The 19356-nt window shown below is 41.7% G+C and overlaps 1 protein-coding gene across 7 annotated transcripts in view; it reads left to right on the top strand.

The window, feature by feature from the left end:
* Positions 1 to 19356, top strand: part of FRMD3 (FERM domain containing 3) — a 354484-nt gene that overhangs the window by 201535 nt on the left and 133593 nt on the right. For all 7 annotated transcript variants that reach the window (XR_012516686.1, XM_039475058.2, XM_039475059.2 and 4 more), the window contains exon 2: positions 11562 to 11666. Coding sequence is in view for 6 of the 7 variants with exons in the window: in XM_039475058.2 (XP_039330992.1) it covers positions 11562 to 11666 (105 nt within the window). In the remaining variant the exon portion in view is untranslated. The remainder of the gene's footprint in view (positions 1 to 11561; positions 11667 to 19356) is intronic.

Raw genomic sequence — 19356 nt, 5'->3', positions numbered from 1 at the left:
GGATTGTAAAGTAGGTGACAACATTATTTTAGGTGCTTATTTAAAAAACAGTCTTGTGGACGGCCAATCCAGTATATTATGCTAATTAAACCCAGTGTTAGACTGAGCACTGGTGTGATGGGTATTAGGATTATTCGTAAGCATTCTTTATTTCATCCTTGTAGGCACACAGTAGAATTTTACCTCCTTACCTCTCTGAAGTTAGGCAAGATATGTACCTTATTTTGGCCAATAAGCTGAAGTGGTACATGTTACTTCCAGGCAGAATGTTTAGAAGCCAGTGTAGGACTCACCACATTCCCTTCCTGCTGCTGTGTTGACTATTGAAGCAGCTGTCTGGAGGAGTCCTTAATCCCTTCAAATCTCAAAGACATTAGGAGCAGGGTTCTCCCCTGCCAATATACATTGGCTAGGCATACTAAGTGAGAACTAAACCCCTGTGTTGTTAACTCACTGACATTTTGGAATTCTTTGATACTGCAGCTTAACCTAGCCTTATCCTGACTAATATATCTTGGCTCCAGCTCTTGATTTGAAATCTCAGTTCCAACACTAATTTGCATTATTTCATCTAAAATTCTCTGCATCTCAGTTTCCCCATTTCTAAAATGAAGAGTTTGGATAAGATTCTCTCTATAGTACCTTCCAACTCCACAGTCTGTGATTCTTTTAAAAATATGAACATTTCACTGCTCCCTAACTTTGCTAATTCTAATCTTTTCTTTTTGGACTCTGAGAGACCTGAATTCAAACCTGCGTTTTTGCCATTTGCTTGCCATGGGACATTGGGAAAGTTATTCAACCATCCTAAGTTTTATAATCTTCTCCTTGAAAATGGGAAAGCAGTTAGCTCCTGGGGCTTATGTGAATGAAATCAGATAAATAGTTGAGGTAATCTAAATATAGTACATAGCACCAGGCACTAAGGAAGTTCTAAGTGAATGCTTGCTAATTAGGAATCTGAGAAGAGGGGGTGATGCTGGCATCTCCTGGTATGGCTCAGGGAGATGGTGAAGCCCAGAGAGTTTGGCCTTTCTGTTTCATAAGGCTTGTTAGAGAAGCAAATATTGCAGACTATAGGCCCCCTCCCCCTCTCCTCCCCTCCCGCTCCCCTTCTCCTTCCCCTTCCCTTTCCTTCCCTTCCCTTCCCTTTTTTCTTTTCTTTTCATTTCTTTCTTTTCTTGTGTTGCATTAGCTAGGACTTTCAGTATGGTGTTGAAAAGAAGTGGTAAGGAAGAACATCTTGGCCTTGTTTTCTATTTTAAGGAAAACATATCTAGTTTATCATTATTAAGTATGATGCTAGCTGTAGGGTTTTGACGGATGTTCTTTATCAAGTTGAGGTAGTTATTTCTTTATAACAATTTAAAATTTTTGTTATAATAATCAAATAAACAGGCCTGAGTTTAAATATAGACTCTGCCAGTTTCTAACTATGTTGACTGTGGGTGAGTGAATTAGCTTCTTTGAGCCTTAGCCTTAGCATGAAGAAAAAAAAAAACTCACTTTGTTAAAATTGTAGAAAAGATGAGACTTGGAAAACTTCTAGATTATTCTGATGTGAGTGCTTTCAAGAACTGGAACTGGCACAAAATCCTGAAATAGGAAGAAGAAGAAAAAGATGGGGAAGGAAGGAACTTTTGACTGCTAGGTTGTGGCAAAAACTGCTAAGAAGAGCTAACAAGTCAAACATGATTCTCTAAGCATCGGGAAGGACCTGCATGTCAGTCGGAACAGAAATGATCCAATGACTAGGAACAGACACCCAAGGCATCCTTTAGCATGGACGCCATGGAATGCAGCAGAGGCAATGGAAGCAGAGAACACCCAGAAGAAAAACAAAAATGCTATAAATCTTACTAACTCCAAGCCACCTTGACTGATTATTCAACTGTGACACTCCTTCAGAAGACACTCTTTAGGACCCAGATGGTCAAGTGACCAACCTATTCTAGTCGCTTCATCCTCTCATGGATGCACTGTTTCTTTGTCTTTCTTCCTTAGGACTCTTTTGTATTCTCTAACCTTGATTTGATTAAGCCTCTTGCTGTGATGTTGACTGTGTATTTCCATCTTCTCATAGGCGTGGGGGCTACCAGGGGCTTTAGATAAGCGGTTGGATTTTCATTCTCTACCAGAAGGCCTGGCTGGACAAGGTGGCTGCTTGTGTCTGGCTTTTATAAAACCTAGTGCTCACTTTCAGGCAACTATTGATTTTTATCCCTCATGGGTAGCTGGCCCTGGTTTTGTTTTGTTGTTATTTTCTGTTTTTTAGGTCACTACTGCAGTCATAATCCTCTACCAACTGATGAATACTTACTGGGCACAAAAATGCCTTTAATAAAATTAACCTATATTTTCAATTATCTTAGCTGTAGCTACTGATTATTACTCTAAAACAGATGTGTATTCAGAAGTAAATATTTTACATATTTCATTTTTCCCAAATCTTGGGTTTACCTTCCATATATTTGAAAATATTTGGATAACACAAATCAAAGAAAACTTAAATTTCTGTGTGAGAACCACAGATTCAACCAAGAGAGTTTCCTCTATTCTTGTTTTCTTTACATTTTTCTCTCATTTAAATAGCTTTAATATTACTCTCATGTTCTTGGGGTGATGCAATTTTCTGAATATATGTCACAGCTCAATATCTAATACTAGTTACTGTTTGCAATGGGAAGAATACCAGTTACTGTTTGCAACAGTACCAGTTATTGTTAACAAAGCGATATATCACTTTAGGTTTAATAAAGGTTTCTTTCTTTTCTTTTCCCTCCCTCCCTCCCTCCCTCCCTTCCTTTTCCTTCTCCCCTTCCCCCTCCCCTCCCCCACTTCCTTCCTTCTTTCTTTCCTTTTTTTGAGACAGAGTTTCACTCTTGTTGCCCAGGCTGGAGTGCAATGGTGCCATCTCTGCTCACCGCAAGCTCTGCCTCCCGGGTTCAAGCTATTCTCCAGCCTCAGCCTCCTGAGTAGCTGGGATTACAGGCATGTGCCACCATGCCCAGCTAATTTTGTATTTTTAGTAGAGATGGGGTTTCTCCATGTTGGTCAGGCTGGTCTCAAACTCCTGACTTCAGGTGATCTGCCTGCTGTGGCCTCCCAGAGTGCTGGGATTACAGGTATAAGCCACTGTGCCCGGCCTAATAAAAGTTAATTTCTTATTAAAGAGATGCAGTTTTGGTTAAAGCTGTGGTCTCTAACATAACAAAATGTGTGAATTTATACAAATAGCCTTGAATTTTTTATAGCAGAATATTAACACAGCATTTTTATGTTGTTGAATCAAGTTAAAATTTTTCTTATATTAATAAATGCTTGTCCTTCACAATACAAGCAAAACTATTTAGTTCACCAGTTTCTTATTACTATTCTTTATTCATCCGCCCATGAAGGTAAATGGATCAAGGCCCTTAATTCACCAGAGAAATGTAGCCATCTGTCCCTAGAAGACATAATCCTAGCAGCAAACTGAGCGTTTAGTTGCTGTTAAGGGCCTTGTTATTGGTTAGAAGCTCCTCATGGAGTTTCTGGGCATTCAGATGATTGGATTCTTCCTTCCAGGTAGAGGAATCACCAGAGACAATTCTGTTTTTTCCCAGATGTACATTTATGAAGGCTGTCCCTTCTCAAAAGCAACTTCTGCAGGCATAGGATGCCAAGCAACAGATCCCTTTGAACAAAAACCTCACAACCCTCATAACCGGGAAATGAGGCCTCATAGCTTCCACTTCTGTTTGTCATAGAGGGGTCCTGGAGGAACAGTGCCAACTCCAGAACAAACTGTCCCCAGCATCCTGGGGCTGTGCTTCCGACTCCTCTGGCCCTTGCCTGCTTCCCTCTTTCCCGGGAGGCTCTCCCATGTCTGTGTTCTGTATTAGGTCATACTTCCTCCAGTGGCTCCTAGAACCTCAGGTGTTGGGCAAGTTTAGAGGGCAGCCCAAAGCTGTGTCCACTGAGGATGTTTCCTGGCTCTGAGGATGTACTTCCAATGAAAACTCTTTCAAGGATGGCTTTCTGAGACCTCTGTTATTGCCTAAGATTAGGGCTTATAAACTCAAAATACCTCCAGCAATCAGGGAATTGAGGGAAATGGAAGAAGCAGAAAACAAGAGGAAAGGTAGAAATGTGGTGGACTGCGGAGTTCACTTTCCAGGGAAAGGAGAAGCCAAGCAGACCTTACGGTCCAGCTTCCAAACCCTCCAGCTTTTCAATGGCAGCTAGCATCCAGATTTTTATGTGCGGTCTCCCCATTCAGAAGCACCAAAACACTATGCTGACTGCATAGAACACAGCGGTCAATGGCCTCTGCTCCCGGGCTCCTCAGTCAGCCATCATCAGTTCAGTCAACACTATGCTGATGGAATAGAACACAGCAGAACCAAGAGCAGAGTCAATAGACTGCTTGCAGGCTCATCAGTCAGCCATCTCTGCAGCTGGGCTTCACACCAGCACTGCTGTTCTCTCTTTGCTCTTCTTGACCTGAGGCATTGATTTACCTTCTCTCCCGAGTGAAAATGTTGGGTGCAACAAACAAATTCAATTTGTACTTGCTGAAATATCACGGAATTTCATGTACATCCCCAAGGAAATTCACATTAACAGATTGACAGTCTGGAGACACAGGCTCCATTTCTCTGTGAATATTTCGGCATCACCCTCAAACCCACTGCACCTCTGTGTATGATCCAGAGGGAAGGGCAAGTGTCTTCTTGAAGCTTCTTCAGGAGAGTAAAGAAGAATTATCCCCAAAGCCTCTGTAAAGTCTTCCTCTTGTCTCACTGGCCTAAGCTAGGTCATCTGTCCTTTACTGAACCAATCAGAAAAGAGAGGTGGGTCCCTCATACCAACCAAGTCAGAGCCCTGAGATGCAGTTGGGTCATAATTCTTTGAGATTCATGCCTGTACCGTCGGTGTATACATGTGTGTACATGCGTATGCATACCTGAGCAAAATCTTGGTTCCTTTAGGAAAGACAAAAGAATGTATGGTTGCTAAGAAGTCAACTAATGAAGTGTATTATAATGTGCTTTCTGTTTTATAAAACTGTCTTTTCCCAGCCTGGTGTCGTGGTGGGTAACCCAGTGCTCCTTCCTTCCAGTGTCCAAATTCTAGTAATTGGAGAGCTTGACATTGCTACCAAATCCTCAACTTGTTTTCCTGTATCTCCACATGAAGAATGGGGGCACATAGGCCAACTGAGTTCCTAGAACAGCTTTGGCATAGGTGTCAGACCTCAGTTTGACAGCCCTGTAAAGAAACATAGCATTTCTGAGTTCATTTTTCCTTGTCTGTAACATGAGGAGAATATTAACTATCTCAATGGGTTGTCAGGAGATCAAATGTAAACTATGTAGCAAAGTTCTTGGTATACAGGAAGTTTTAAATCAATAGTAGTTCCTGTTACTGTATTCATACCTTCATTCTTGAAGGTAGCTATTCAAACTCTAAACTACTTTAGCAATATATTCCGTATTTTGGGTTTGGTACTCTTTTTCCCACTTAACCAATATCTAAAAGACTGAACAAAACTTCACTTAGAGTTTTAGGAATTGGGGACTGAAATCTGCCAGACTTTTTTTTTATTGAAGAAAAGCTATTGATGACTTAGGCAATTGATTTCTTTGCTGTTTTTCTTTAAGCACAAATTTATTGTTGTTTTAACTTTGCCTCTGAACTTGGGAGTTGAAGTAAATGCATCATCAGCAGTTGGCTGCAGAGAATCAAGAAATATTATCCTAAGCAAGCTAAAGCAGGAACAGAAAACCAAAGGCCACCTGTTCTCAGTTATAAGTGGGGCTAAATGATGAGGACACATGGACACAAAGCGGGGGGCAGCGGACATGGAAGCTTGTTGGGATGTGGAGAGTGGGAGGAGGGAGAGGATCAGAAAAAATTACCAATGGGTACTAGGCTTAATACCTGGGTGATGAGATTATCTGTACAACAAATCCCCATCACACAAGTTTACCTGTATAACAAACCTGCACATGTACTCATGAATGTAAGATAATAATTAAATTAAAAAATTTAGTTCTTTGTCTTTTTGTTCACTTTTTTTTTTTTTTAAACCTACAGGGGACAGTTCTGGGCGGCAAATACTATTCCACTCAACTTTCTTATTTCTAAAATGATATGTAAAATTGAGACAAAGATTTCAGATTAAGATTATTCTTAATATTGACATCTAAAATTGGTATAATACTTTGCAGTTTACAAAATTCATTCACATTTTACAAAGGGCAGGGATTTTAAGGTCTGTATGAGATGATAAATTTCTACGTTTCACTCATTGTTTATTTCTAATCCCTATTTCAATGCCTGGGACATAATAGGTGTTTAACAAACATGTGAATGAGCCTTAAAATGTCTCATTGAAGATACATCTGGAAGTTACCATCATTATTCTCCCTTTATAGAAGGAGAAACAGTCTCAGAGAGATTTGGTGACTTCCTTAAGGCCACTTAGCTGATAATCCGTGAAAACAAGATTAGAACACAGTGGTGTTTTCTGTTTTCCTAGTACATACTTTGGGGTGGGGAGGAAAGGTTGACTTTTCTGACAAGTAGGCTAGTTTGTGATTATAAAAATTAGGTTTCATAGGGTGTTAGGAAGTAAATCCAACCCGTTCTGTGAGAGAATGATAAGCTCTCCAGTCATCTGTGTTTGGTGGGACTTACTACCGACCCTGGTCCATTCGGCAGCCTTTGAACAGAAGGTACCACGGGCATCAGAAGAAAAGAAATCATTATATTACAAACAACAGTAGTATATAGCTATCATTTATTGAGCAGCTACTATGTGTCCAACAAGATATTTTATAACCATTGTCTTTAATACTCAGGTTACCCATTAAAGATGGCATTAGAGTTTACGGACCAGGAAATAGAGATTCAGAGCAACTAAATGATCTTTTCACTGTCTCGAAAGGGTTAACCCACTCTTACCCAGCCCTCCCTAATCAGACATGTAGTTATTTTACACAAATTCTTTTGAAATGGATCCTAGTTTGCCACATCAATGAGTCTTTAGCCCAGTGAGAGAATTTGCCTTTTGAGAGACCCAGAAGTAAGCCAAGGATCCTGCCATAGCCAGAAGACTAGCACTTTCCACCCAGTGGGAGAAGACTTTGAGGGAAGATGGGATTATTGCCGGGGGTTCAGGGATCCATACATACTAAGAATTGTCTGAAAAATGGGCAGAGAAGGTGGGAGAGAGGCTTTGAGGCTTGTGGACTAAAGAAATCCCGAACAGAATCCCCAAGCCTGGTGGCACAGTTTGTGTCAGAGAGTCTCAAACTCTCTGTGGGAAGACACCAGTATTAGATTTTTATTCCTCCAGTCTGCTTTGGACCAATGTTTGTAAAAAGCACAGTAGAATTAAATTACTCTTAATTTCTGCAGTTGTTTTTTGGAGTAGGGGACCCCAACCCTCCTGGGCCACGGAACTGAGATGCACAGGCGAGCTGCGGGCAAGCAAGACACTTCATCTGTATGTCTAGCTTCTCCCCATCACTCTCAGTACCGCCTGAGCTCCACCTCCTGTCAGATCAGCGGTGGCATTAGATTCTCATGGGAGTGCAAACCTATTGTGAACTGTGCAGGTGAGGGATCTAGGCTGCATCCTCCTTATGAGGATCTAATGCCTGATGGTCTGTCACTATTTTCCATTACCCCCAGTTAGTTGCAGGAAAACAAGCTCAGGGCTCCCACTGAGTCTACATTATGGTGAATTGTATAATTATTTCCTTAAATATTATAATGTGATAATAATAGCAATACACCTGAATCATCCTGAAACCATACCCCACCCTGTCTTTGAAAAAATTGTCTTCCCTGAAACTGGTCCCTGGTTCCAAAAAGGATGGGGGCTGCTGCCTTGGAGGATCAGTCACGCACTGTTCATGTTCTGGCACAGTCTATGGACCACACCGTGGCTAACGCTGGCTTATAGATTTTAATGCATTAAAGTATTGCAATTGTCTTCACATTATTTTAGTACAGCATTTATAAAAAGAATCAATTCACAGTGTACTATACTATTGAGACACAGGTTTAGTTGTGCAGTTAAACAGATCTTTCAACCCTATCAGTGCATTTCTGAGACCATACAACCTCATTTAGAGACCAGCATCAAAAGTCTATACTTAACACACACAAAGGTTTTAAGCACAGATTATCAAATGCTACTGACCTCTGTATTAGACCCTGCTCACGCATTTATATCTTACTGCTTTTCGCATGTATTAAATGGTGTTGTGATTAATAAAACATAATTTAGGTAACGACTCTGAGTAATTTAAATTAGCTGCTTGATTTTTTTCCTTTACTCAATCAGTACTGCAAGTATAGCTGCTATCCTGTGGGAGAATCAACAAAAGTCTGACATTAAAAAGAAATCCTTTTATTTGCAATCTTTGATAACCACTTTTGCACACAGACCTTGAGAGAGATGCATGAAAGTTGGTCAGTTCCACTACATTTGCAGAATCGCTAATACCAGGACACTACTGTCTCGCCTGGGGCTCTCTCTGAGAGAGAGAACTGTGCAGTCCAAAGGGCTTGTGGGAAGTGGTTCCTTTTGTTCCCTGACCTCAGGTTTTCTATGAGAAAAAAGCAATGCCTTCTTATTCATCTGGTAACATCCAGCATGCCAGGCACTGGTTTAGGCTGCAGGGAAGGAACCTCTATCTTCGGGAGGCTCAGGAGGAAGCGTGTGGAAGGTTTGGGTCATAACACTGTTAACTCCCTGCCTCTCTCCTGAAGCGAGGTGTATGGGCGGTAGCTGGACTTCTGCCCCTCATGCACCTGACCCCTGAACAATCTTCTTCAGCCTTCAGTACTAGGCCTATGCAGGCTTTTGTTTAGTGCAAGAACTAAGCTTAGTACACAAAAATGACAACAATAGGAACTTTAAAAATGGCTTACAAACTTTGTCCAGATTTCCAGGCAGGAGAATGTGGGCTGTAAGCTGGCTTCCTTGGCACCAAGCAGTGAGACATGGAGGGTCTCAGGATGGTGAGGCTGGCTGGGGAACACGCAGAGGCAGGAGCAGAACTGCAAAGGGCTGTTGATGGCCCCTGACAAAGGCGGGGGCAGCTTGTGTGCCTGGGGCAGGAAAGGACTGATTTTTCTGAGTTAAGGAAGAGACAATTCGCAAGGCAGAGGGGGCATATATATATTTTTTTTCTTTGTGGTGGTCTCTGGAGACAGGTACAATTTTGTGCTTTTCCCATGTTGGGGAAATCCTCCTGGACCAATGCTTCTCAAACTTCAGTGTGCATGTGAATCACCTGGGGATCTTGCCAAAATGCAGACCAAATGCAGCAGGGCTGGAGCAGTGCCTGAGATTCTGTTTCCAGCAGGCTCCCTCCTGGGTGAGACTGAGGCTGCTGCTCTGTGATAGTGTTGGTCCGCAGGCTATACCTTGAATAGAAAGATGTAGGACCCACCTGGTGGCCTGGAATTATGGGAAATGGCCTAACCTGCTTTTTGGGAAGCACTGACCCCTGTTTCAGCCACTCTTGCATACCCTAGTCACTGTGTTTTCTGCAGTAGCATTTTTTTCTCTCAAGTGAATAGTCAATGGAGATCCTGCTGAAGGCTGTGTATTGGTTGCTGTGTTTAATCATTTAAAAAAAAACCTTTGTTGTGCTGTTGAGTACCTCTTCTTCCAGACAAAATGACAGCAGGATCTGTTGTGAACAATCAAGGCCTGCTCATTCCTGTATTACTACAATGCACTGCCTTGACCCACATATCTTGAATATGGTAGGGAATACTTCCCTATAGTAAATCCTAATGAAGAGGGCTTTGCCATTTAATCATAAAACAATGAGCTCATATGTTATGTTTGGTGAGTGGATAATGCCGTAGCCTTTTAAAGATGAATGGATTACAGAGTATATGTGTAAAAGGAACTAAAGCCATTGATTATTTTCTGGGCATTGAAGTCAGCTGTTAGGTATAGCATTGTTATTTGAGCCTCCTGGATTAAAAAACAATTGAAGAAATTTGAAAACAAATTCCGTTTTTATGTTTTGTCTCTTTTGAGCTACGTCAGACGGTTTCTCAGGAAGGACGTTAAAAACTTGAAGCTCAAGCAAAATCAAACTCGAAAATGATTTCGGGAAAATAGAGGTTTCATATCACACTATGCGCTGATAAGCCCCAGTCCTTCACCCAGTGCAGCGCTTCCCAGGCTTTGTTGGGGGGCAGTGACCTCTGTTCCAGCCTCACTGGTATTGCCTTAACACTGCATCGTCAGCAGCCACATTTTCTTCTCTCAGGGGCTTAAGTAGTCATTGGAGATTTTGCTGGAGGGCGTGGCTTTCCTAGCCAACTTCCTGAGTTGATGGTAGTGGTTTTTAATAAAAAGATCATTATGTAACATAGACCAAACTCATCTTTCAAAATTATTTTTAATGGATTGAAAAAGTGGCTCACTTAATGCCTCTAATTTCTTCATTTATTTCAGTAGGTCACATCCCTAAAACGTTTCATGGGTCTGTCAGTAACTTTGATTGAAGCAGAAATTAATCTCATCAGATACCCTGATGAGGGCTTAGAGGGGTCTTTACTATAAAGAGGTTTTTGTTGTAGTGGTATTTATCTTAATCAGATTTGGCGGATACATCTTTCACTCGTAGAATTTTAGAAGGAAAAATAGCCTAACCAACTTAGAAATGATCTAGTCCAACCGTCTTATTTTACTAAAGTAGAAACACCCAAGGTCACACAGGCCTGTCTTGGGATTTTAGTCCTGGGCTCCCCTGAATCTCCCACTCTGCCTTTCTGTGATGGTTTATGGAAAGGATACAGTGGCTTTGAGGCCTGAGGAAGCAGGTTCCCCACCATTCCTGCTGAGAGCCAGGCAATTTAAATACCACTCACACCATTGCCAAACTCACCAGATCCTGTCTCCTGGCAGAGATGCAGTGGACTTGTGGATGCTCCAGGGAGTCAAAGTGGCTTGGAAGGAGCCCACATATTGCAGCCAGTGGGCCTGCCTCAAATCCTGCCCTGCTCCATTCAAGTTGTGTGACTGAGCAAGTCACCAAACCCCTTTGTGGTTCAGTTTCCTCAGATATAAAATGAGAACCTTCCTGGTAGGATCCTTGTGAGAACTGAATGAATGAATATGTGTCCAGCATTAGAACAAACAGTTAGGCCACCGTATGTGTTTCATGAGAGTTTCCAAACTGTGGACCTTCACAAGTAATTGGGTTGTAAAATTAGTACTCTGAGTCATAAATAGCATTAGACAAATTAAATGGCATGTATTACTTTTGGCTCCTCTTTTGGGGTCTTTTTGGTTCCGTGTGTGTGTGTGTGTGTGTGTGTGTGTGTGTGTGTGTGTGTGTGTAATGGCTTACAGTGTAAAATGTATTTCTCATTGAGGATTTGTGGTTAAAAGAGTTTGGAAGCCCTTTCTTCAGGTACTAGAGGGAGCAAATTTACTTTTCTGAGCATGGTCCCATGGTGGTGAACAAGGCTTCCTGTGGACATGAATGCACAAGGTGAGCTCTGGCTGAGACTTAAATGTGTTTCCTTTTCAGAGGGAAACCAAAGGACAGTTTCTCATTGACCACATCTGCAACTACTACAGCCTGCTGGAGAAGGACTACTTTGGCATTCGCTATGTGGACCCGGAGAAGCAAAGGGTAAGAGCTGATTTCTGTCTGGAGCCATGTTCGGGGAGTGACCTGGACTTTGGGGCATTATAGGGGTTCCTCTCAAAGCCCTAGTGATGCCCTTGTTCTCATAGATTGTTGGCCACATGAAACCCTGTGTGAGCGGAAAAGGCTGGCACTGTCCTCACCAGAGTGGGTGGAGCAGGAGATGGGAAAATTACCCTAGGCCTTTCCAGAAGGCTGTTCCCACCTGCTTAGAAGAGAGAATGTCCCTGTGCCCTTTGAGCCCAGAGTTTCCCAAAGTCCTTCAAACAATGGCTACATAAAATTTCGCTATGGAGAAAATCAATCCCCAACCCCCCTCACTATAAAAAGCTATTAAGGGCCGGGCACGATGGCTCATGCCTGTAATCCCAGCACTTTGGGAGGCTGAGGCGGGTGGATCACAAGGTCAAGAGATTAAGACCATCCTGGCCAACATGGTGAAACTCCATCTCTACTAAAAAACACAAAAATTAGCTGGGCTTGGTGGTGCGTGCCTGTAATCCCAGCTACTGGGGAAGCTGAGGCAGCAGAATTGCTTGAACTCAGGAAGCAGAAGTTGCAGTGAGCCGGGATCGTGCCATTGCACTCTGGCCTGGCAACAGAGTGAGACTCCATCTCAAAAACAACAAAAAACAAACAAACAAAAAGCTATTGAGGCTGGGCTCAGTGGCTCACATCTATAATCCCAGCACTTTGGGAGACCTAGATGAATAGACCACTTGAGCCCAGGAGTTCAAGACGAGCCCAGGCAACATGGCAGAACTCCACCTCTACAAAAAATAAAAAAATTAGCTGGGCATGGTGGCATGTGCCTATCGTCATAGCTACTTGGGAGACTGAGGTGGTGCAGAATAGCTTCAGCCCAGGAGGTCAGCGTTGCAGTAATCTGTGATAAGGCCACTGTACTCCAGTCTAGGTTACAGAGCAAGATCCTGTCTCAAAAAAAAAAAAAAAAAAAAAAAAAAAAAAAAAAAAAAAAAAAGCTAATAGTTGGGAGAATTATTGAGAAGTGATTGCTTAATGGGTATAGGGCTTTCTTTTCAGGGGATGAACATGTTTGAAACTTCATACTGATGGTGGTTACCACTGAAATATACACTTTAAAATGGTTAATTTTGTTACGTGAATTTTACCTCCATTTTTTGAACAAAGTTTAGAGAGATGAAGGGTTTAAGTCACTTCAGAAGCTACTCCTTGGGTACCACTAAACATAAAAACCCCTGTTTTATTCTTGCTCCTGGAGATACCTACCCTTTTTGGTATCTGTTGGTGGGTAAGAGTGAGCAGGAGAGTCTCACCTTTTAACTGATACAGCAGCCCAGATGTGTTCAGTGTAGCATCTGCCAGAACCATGTGATGTGTGCCCTTCATATCCAAAGACCCCTGGTAATCTCCACCCCAGCTCCTGGGGTGGGTCCCAGTCATGGGCTTGGAGGCTCAGTACACACTTGGGTCTCTGCAGGGTAGGGTGTGAAGGGGTCACCTGGGCATGGCCTGGAAGTGAGGATAAGACCCTTCTGCCTTCTTTAATTTGCTCTCCTCCTCCTCAATGTTCCTGATCTTCTTCCTGTCTCCTCTTTCCTCCCTGGCACCTCATCTGGCTCTTGGTTTAGTATTTACTGACCCAGTACCATGAGGAAAGGCTCACAGAGTGTATCTCTGTAAAGAAGAGGGTATTTAAGAAATAGGTTAGATTTGCATCTGAAACATAGTGAATCTTATTTTGCTCTTGGAGTCCTAAGAATCCAAGTTTATATAAAGGGATGCAATGAAGTATTACAGCTCAGAAGGATTTTGGTTTCCTGTGGTACTTGCAGTAACCTTTGGATGGTCCAGGAATTCACCTGAGTTGAGAGGAAGGTGGCAGGACAGTGGTGGGCACCTAGGGCTGACATGATGTCAGGGAGGGAGGGGCGCATGTGGTGTTTACTGAGTAACACTGGTTCCCAGATCTGGTCCTGTGAGAAAATCACCTTAGTTGTTTGCTTAAAATGCATGGTGTGGACCCTATTCCAGACCTCCTAAATCAGAACCTGTGGGGCTAGGGCCAGGAACATGTATTCAGCCTATTCCTATTCTAATTTTGATGCAGCCAAGCCAGCTTGGCTTGGCTATAAAAACATTTATCGCTATAAAAACATTCATAGCGATAATTTTTTATAGCTTATGAAGATACTACACTTGTAGGAGAGGGAAAGAAGCTCAGAGAAGTTGTTACTTGTCCCAGGTTTCACAGTCAGTAAGTGGTAGTGAGTGTTTGTGATTAGGATTATAGATCAAAGTCCCTGTGGACCAAATAAACTCTGGACTATATAAGTCCTCTAATCACCACTGCAAATGGGTTATTTTGTGCAAAATTCAATTCTAAATGATAAATAGCCAACCTGCAGAAGTAATGCTAGCTACTATTTAGTTGAACATCTATCATGTGCCATGAATTTTACTCACTATAGTCTCGTCTTGCTGAAAAGCCTTTAAGGAAGGGTCAGAGAGGAACAGTGGCTTACATAAGGCAAGACATTAAGGAACAATTGGTGTAACAAAATAACAATAGTATTGGATTATAACCCATAGAATAAAATAAATATCTGTGAGTCCATACTGTTATAAATAATTAATTGAATAAAAATTAAAGGGAAGACTTGGGTCAGCTCTTCCACACAGAAGAATTTTAATTAATAAATGTAGACAGATGAGGGAAATAGAAAATCACCATATGCAATAATTATTGCAAGCAAGAGCTAAAATTTGTGTGTAAAAGTTTAAGGAGAAACAGGAAATTTGCATAGTCTCGAAGTATCCCCTCCTTCTCAAGGCATTTTTTAATTACAAAGGGAAAAATAATAACTTTATAGTGGAGAAACATGGAAGATACCACTTTAACCAAGAGACCAAGATTATCATCACCAGTAAGAAGACATATTAACATCAAGTACCTCATGATACCATGCACTGAGAAGTATATATCATCTCTGTGGTGTTCTTCCCAATAATACATAATCTCAATCAAATATTGAGAAAACATCAGGCAAATTCAATGCGAGGGACATTCTCCAAGATAACTGACCTTCAAAAGTTTGGAGGTCATGAAAGAGAAGGACAAACTGAATTCACAGTGAGAGACTGGAGAGGCACATCAGCTCAAGGCAATGTGGGATCCTGAAACATAGACAAGTATAGTAGTGGGAAAACTGGGTGAACTCCACAGAAAGTCTGTAGTTTAGTTAATGCTATCGTGCTAATATTGGCTTCTTATTTTGATAATTGTACTGTGATTACACAGGATGATAACATTAGGGGAAGATGACTGAAGGTTATACTTTACCATTTTTACAACTTTTTTCATATGTCTAAAATTATTGAAATTTTAAACTAAAGTTATAAAAGAAGTGTTTGGGTTGTTTCTTGTTCTTTATATTTTTAGTTGATTTAACATAATTTTTAATGCCCAGACTTGGGTAGTAAAGGAAAGAATGGGGGCCACCCTCAAAACAAAACTTATCTGATGTAGCTACTAAATTGCTTGGAGGTGTTCCTGAATGCTTCCCTTTTTTCTCTGCGTCATACAGCTGTCATAGCCTTTTGATTTTGAGAATACAATGTGAATGTAGCTTTCAGTTGGGTTGCAGGGTAGTTGCTGCACACAACTACAAGGACTTTGGACTCAGAAAGATATGACTTTAAAATCCCATTTGTCCTGATTAGTAAGCTGTGTGATCTTGACCAAGCTATACAGCCCTCTGAGTCTTTGTTCTGATGGATAAAGCAGGTAGCAATACTTACCTGCAGAGCTGATATGAGAGTGAAAGATAAGGTATATCAATGCTTAGCTCATAGTATACCTTGGGTACATGGTATGTGTTATTTTCACTCTTAGTTGTTGTTATTATGCTTACAATTATTATGCATTTGCTAGGTCCAGGTGAGACGGGAGGAAACACAGTCATGATTAGCATCTCTAAAACTTAGAAATGTTTATAAGAACATCTTTTAAAGGCAGGAGGCACTACTATTAAGATCTTTGGAGAGAGAAGAAAGAAAATGGGCCTTGGATAATTAAAAATAATTGACTCAGAGACACAAACAGAAACATGCTGATATGGACATTTTATGCAGATATTAATTGATCAACTTTTTTTTTTTCACCAGCTCCTGCATTTTTCTTAATGACAAGTAACGCTGATGAATTATTTGGATAGAGAGCTAATTAAATGAGAAAAATCAAGTGAGTTAGAGAAGCTGAAGTGAAAGCTACCTTTGCCTTGGGGGCTGGTGGTTTGCCTACAACTCGATTTACAGTAAACCATTGTTGAATATTAAATATTTAGCACAATTACATTTGGGACACCATATGTTTGGCAAGATGTCTCATGCTCCAGATGCTCTGGAAGTGGGAAAGACTGAGTCAGGAAATGATGACTATCTTTTGCTGTTTTATTGTCAAGGGCCCAGCATTTCCATTATTATTTTTTTAATTTGATATAGGGAAGAATAGGTTGAATTCCGGCCAATAAAAAAATCCCCTCAGTTTCTACAGCATTCATCTTCTAAGGAACATGTATAATCTTAATTGCCTGAGATTAGGGGAAAGGTGGGTGGCATTCTCCCCATTTTACTGATGGAGAAAACTGGGACAATAAGTTTAGAAGTAATTCTAGAAGGAGGTAATACTTGACTTAAGTTTAGATTTTTTTTTTATGCCAGTATATTCTTTTTGCCACTTCTGTTCAGGCATTTGGGTAACTTCCCTTTGGAAAGATGAAGTTTTTGAAATAATTAGCTGGATTTCTTAGCTCTAGTTTCCATGGCTACGGTTTGAAATGTCTATTGTCCTGGGTTTTCCTCTTTTGTTTTTCTATTCTTTTTCTTTCCCCAAATCCAGCTAAAGAAGTCACCCCTCACCCTGTGCCATAGAGCTGAGTGCCCCAGCTCCCAGCCCAGCCGGGGGAGGAATTACACTAGAACTGGGTTGTAGAATGCTGCTTTACAATCTGGAGGGAGGTTGTACTCAACGCTTTTGTTTTTAACTTCTGAATCGCTAATTATCTGTTTAACCCATTTGCATCAGTGTTGTTGACTTTCTAATTTTGACTCACACCCAAAGACACAGAATTCACTTTGGAAATCTACATCTTTGGGGTACACTCCTCAAGTGGCCAAGTGGGCATTCTGTCTTGATGTCTACCAGACACCAGAGGATTAGTAGGTTTTCTGATAATGAGCAGGAAATCACAGATGCAAGGTCACGTTCAGCCCTGATCCCCCACCCTCCCAGCCCTGAGGCTTTTATGTTGGTAGCCAGAAGGAACTATTGAGCCTATCAGTGAATTTTATTAATAACAGGAAAAGACCTTGTCTATGTTAGAGCAATTTGCTTTTTCTAGAGGCACCTTGGGAAGGCCATGGAATGGAATAAAAACAGGCCCAGTGATTGGAGGTTTCACTCTGGGGACGGTGCCAGGAAGCCAGACAGCATTATGTCCCACCAGCTGCTCCTGCCATTGAGAGGCTGCTTCCTGCTTCTCAGGATAATTGCTTCACAGATGCTCGTCACTAGGAGCAAGAGTGGTACCTAAGATTTAGGGCAGCCCTGCATTGAAGGAAAGGGTTGTGTGGCAGCCTCAAGTCACTGATCACAAATTTGTCTGCTTAATGAGTCCTCTTTTATTTATGTGTCAAGAGGTATTAAAGATCAAGACTTTTGGGTGTCTGTGTGTGTGTGTTGGGGGCAGATATGTACAAGTAAGTTGGCTTTGAGGGAAAGGACTTTGGGCACTCAGGTTAAAAGGAAGACAGTACTATCGTGACAGCTTGACAATGGGATATATTGTCAGTGATTCAATTGTAGCTCAAGGTATGAACACGAATGCATTTGGGGAAATTGTCAGATTCCTTCAGCAGAAAGCAGAACTTGGTCTTTAACTAAAAGGATGGCTCATAATTGACTCTGTTTACATCTGATAACCTCTCCTGAGGAGGGAAATGGATACTTGATAGAATGGTGCCATCTAGAAGTCCTGTAGCAAGTGGGGATATTCACATTTTAGTGGAAGGGGAGGGACAAACACATGAGCCAGAAGGCAAGGGCTGGGAAAATGCCATTCCTTGTTTGAGTCAGGAAAAATCAGGAAGATATCCAAGGTAGGAAGTTTTTCCTCTGTTGGTGGTGGGACAGTCTGGGCAGAAATCAGTCAGGAAAATGGTTTAAGTGTTATGGCTGGAGAGTGAAGTACTCACTGGAGGCTTCCAGCAGGCAAGAGCAGCAGAGTTGACTAGAGACAGCAGGTTTGGAAGTTTCAAAGTAGCCTTAAAGATAACTTTAAGTCTAACTGGGAAGATAAGAATGGCTATGATGCATGGCTTGGAGAAATAAAAACAGTATAGGTTAGAAAATGACTATTTTGTTTCCTTCAAGGTTCAGAAGTAGTTGCATGTTACATGTGCAGAGGTGAATGATGAGGATCTAGTAGTTCTCATTGTCTATTGCTGTTTAACAAGCCTTCCCAAAAGTTTGTGCCTTAAAACAGCATAATTTTATTGTATCACAGCATGTTGTGGGTCAGGGATTTGAGCAGGGCTCAGCTGGGAGATTCTTCTGCCTTACATGGTGTTGACTGGATCACTCAGTAGTGTTTAGCTGGTGGCTAGTCTGGTCTGGAGAATCCGAGACATCTTCATTCATATACCTGGTACCTTGATGCAGAGGGCTGGAAGGTGAGGCTCAGGGATCCCCTCCCTCTGATGCAATTTAGGCCCTTTCCAGGTGACCTCTCCAGCATGGTGTTTGAACTTCTTACATTGCTTCTTAGAGCTCCAAGTATAGGTGGAGCCACTTACCAAATAAGTTGTACAGGAAAGAGAACAAACAGGTTTTTGGGGAAAAGTGGTAAGTTCTGAATGTCTCACACTGTTGCCCAGGCTGGAGTGCAGTGGCACGATCTCAGCTCACTGCAACCTCCACCTCCTGGGTTGAAGCAACTCTCCTGCCTCAGCCTCCTGAGTAGCTGGAACAACAGGCACAAACCACCACGGCTGGTTAATTTTTGTATTTTTAGTAGACACAGAGTTTCCCCATGTTGGCCAGGAACAAACTCCTGACCTCTGGTTATCTACCCACGTTGGCCTCCCAAAGTGCTGGGATTACAGGCGTGAGCCACTGTGCCCAGCAGATGTTCTTACATAGACTGATTTCCAACTGGACAAACAATTTTGAGTGTTCCTGATCTATAGGTTTGTTGATGTTGTTGTTGTTGCTGTTGTTTCATAGGTTTTCTTGAAACTGGAATAGAAACCATGATTATTGGCAGTTAAATAACTATAGCCTTATAATCTGGAACACTGATAAGGCTGCATTCATCAGATGACATTCTTTTTTCCCCAGAAGAGGCCAAAGGGGCTGGGAATGACATAAATTGGCTGCATGATAATGCAGGGACTAAGTTACTCTGGGGCTTTGTCTAGGTGGATATGAGAATCAGGCCATCTCTTTAGGTTCATCCTGGGAATTGGTCAGATTTTGGATCTGGTTACTATTGAGGTGAAAAACAATCTCTTGTTTGGGGAGGTGCATTCATTCTTTTTAAAAGCCCCCTGGGTTATTTAACATATTTCTCTGGGCTACAAATTACTCTGGTTTAGCGTATCAAGGGCTTTGAGAAAGTAAACAGAGAAGTGT

The sequence above is a fragment of the Saimiri boliviensis genome, chromosome 2, assembly GCF_048565385.1.
Source record: "Saimiri boliviensis isolate mSaiBol1 chromosome 2, mSaiBol1.pri, whole genome shotgun sequence".
NCBI lineage: Eukaryota > Metazoa > Chordata > Mammalia > Primates > Cebidae > Saimiri > Saimiri boliviensis.
The sequence above is the reverse complement of the archived record's forward strand: the minus strand, read 5'-3'. Positions and strand labels throughout refer to the sequence as shown.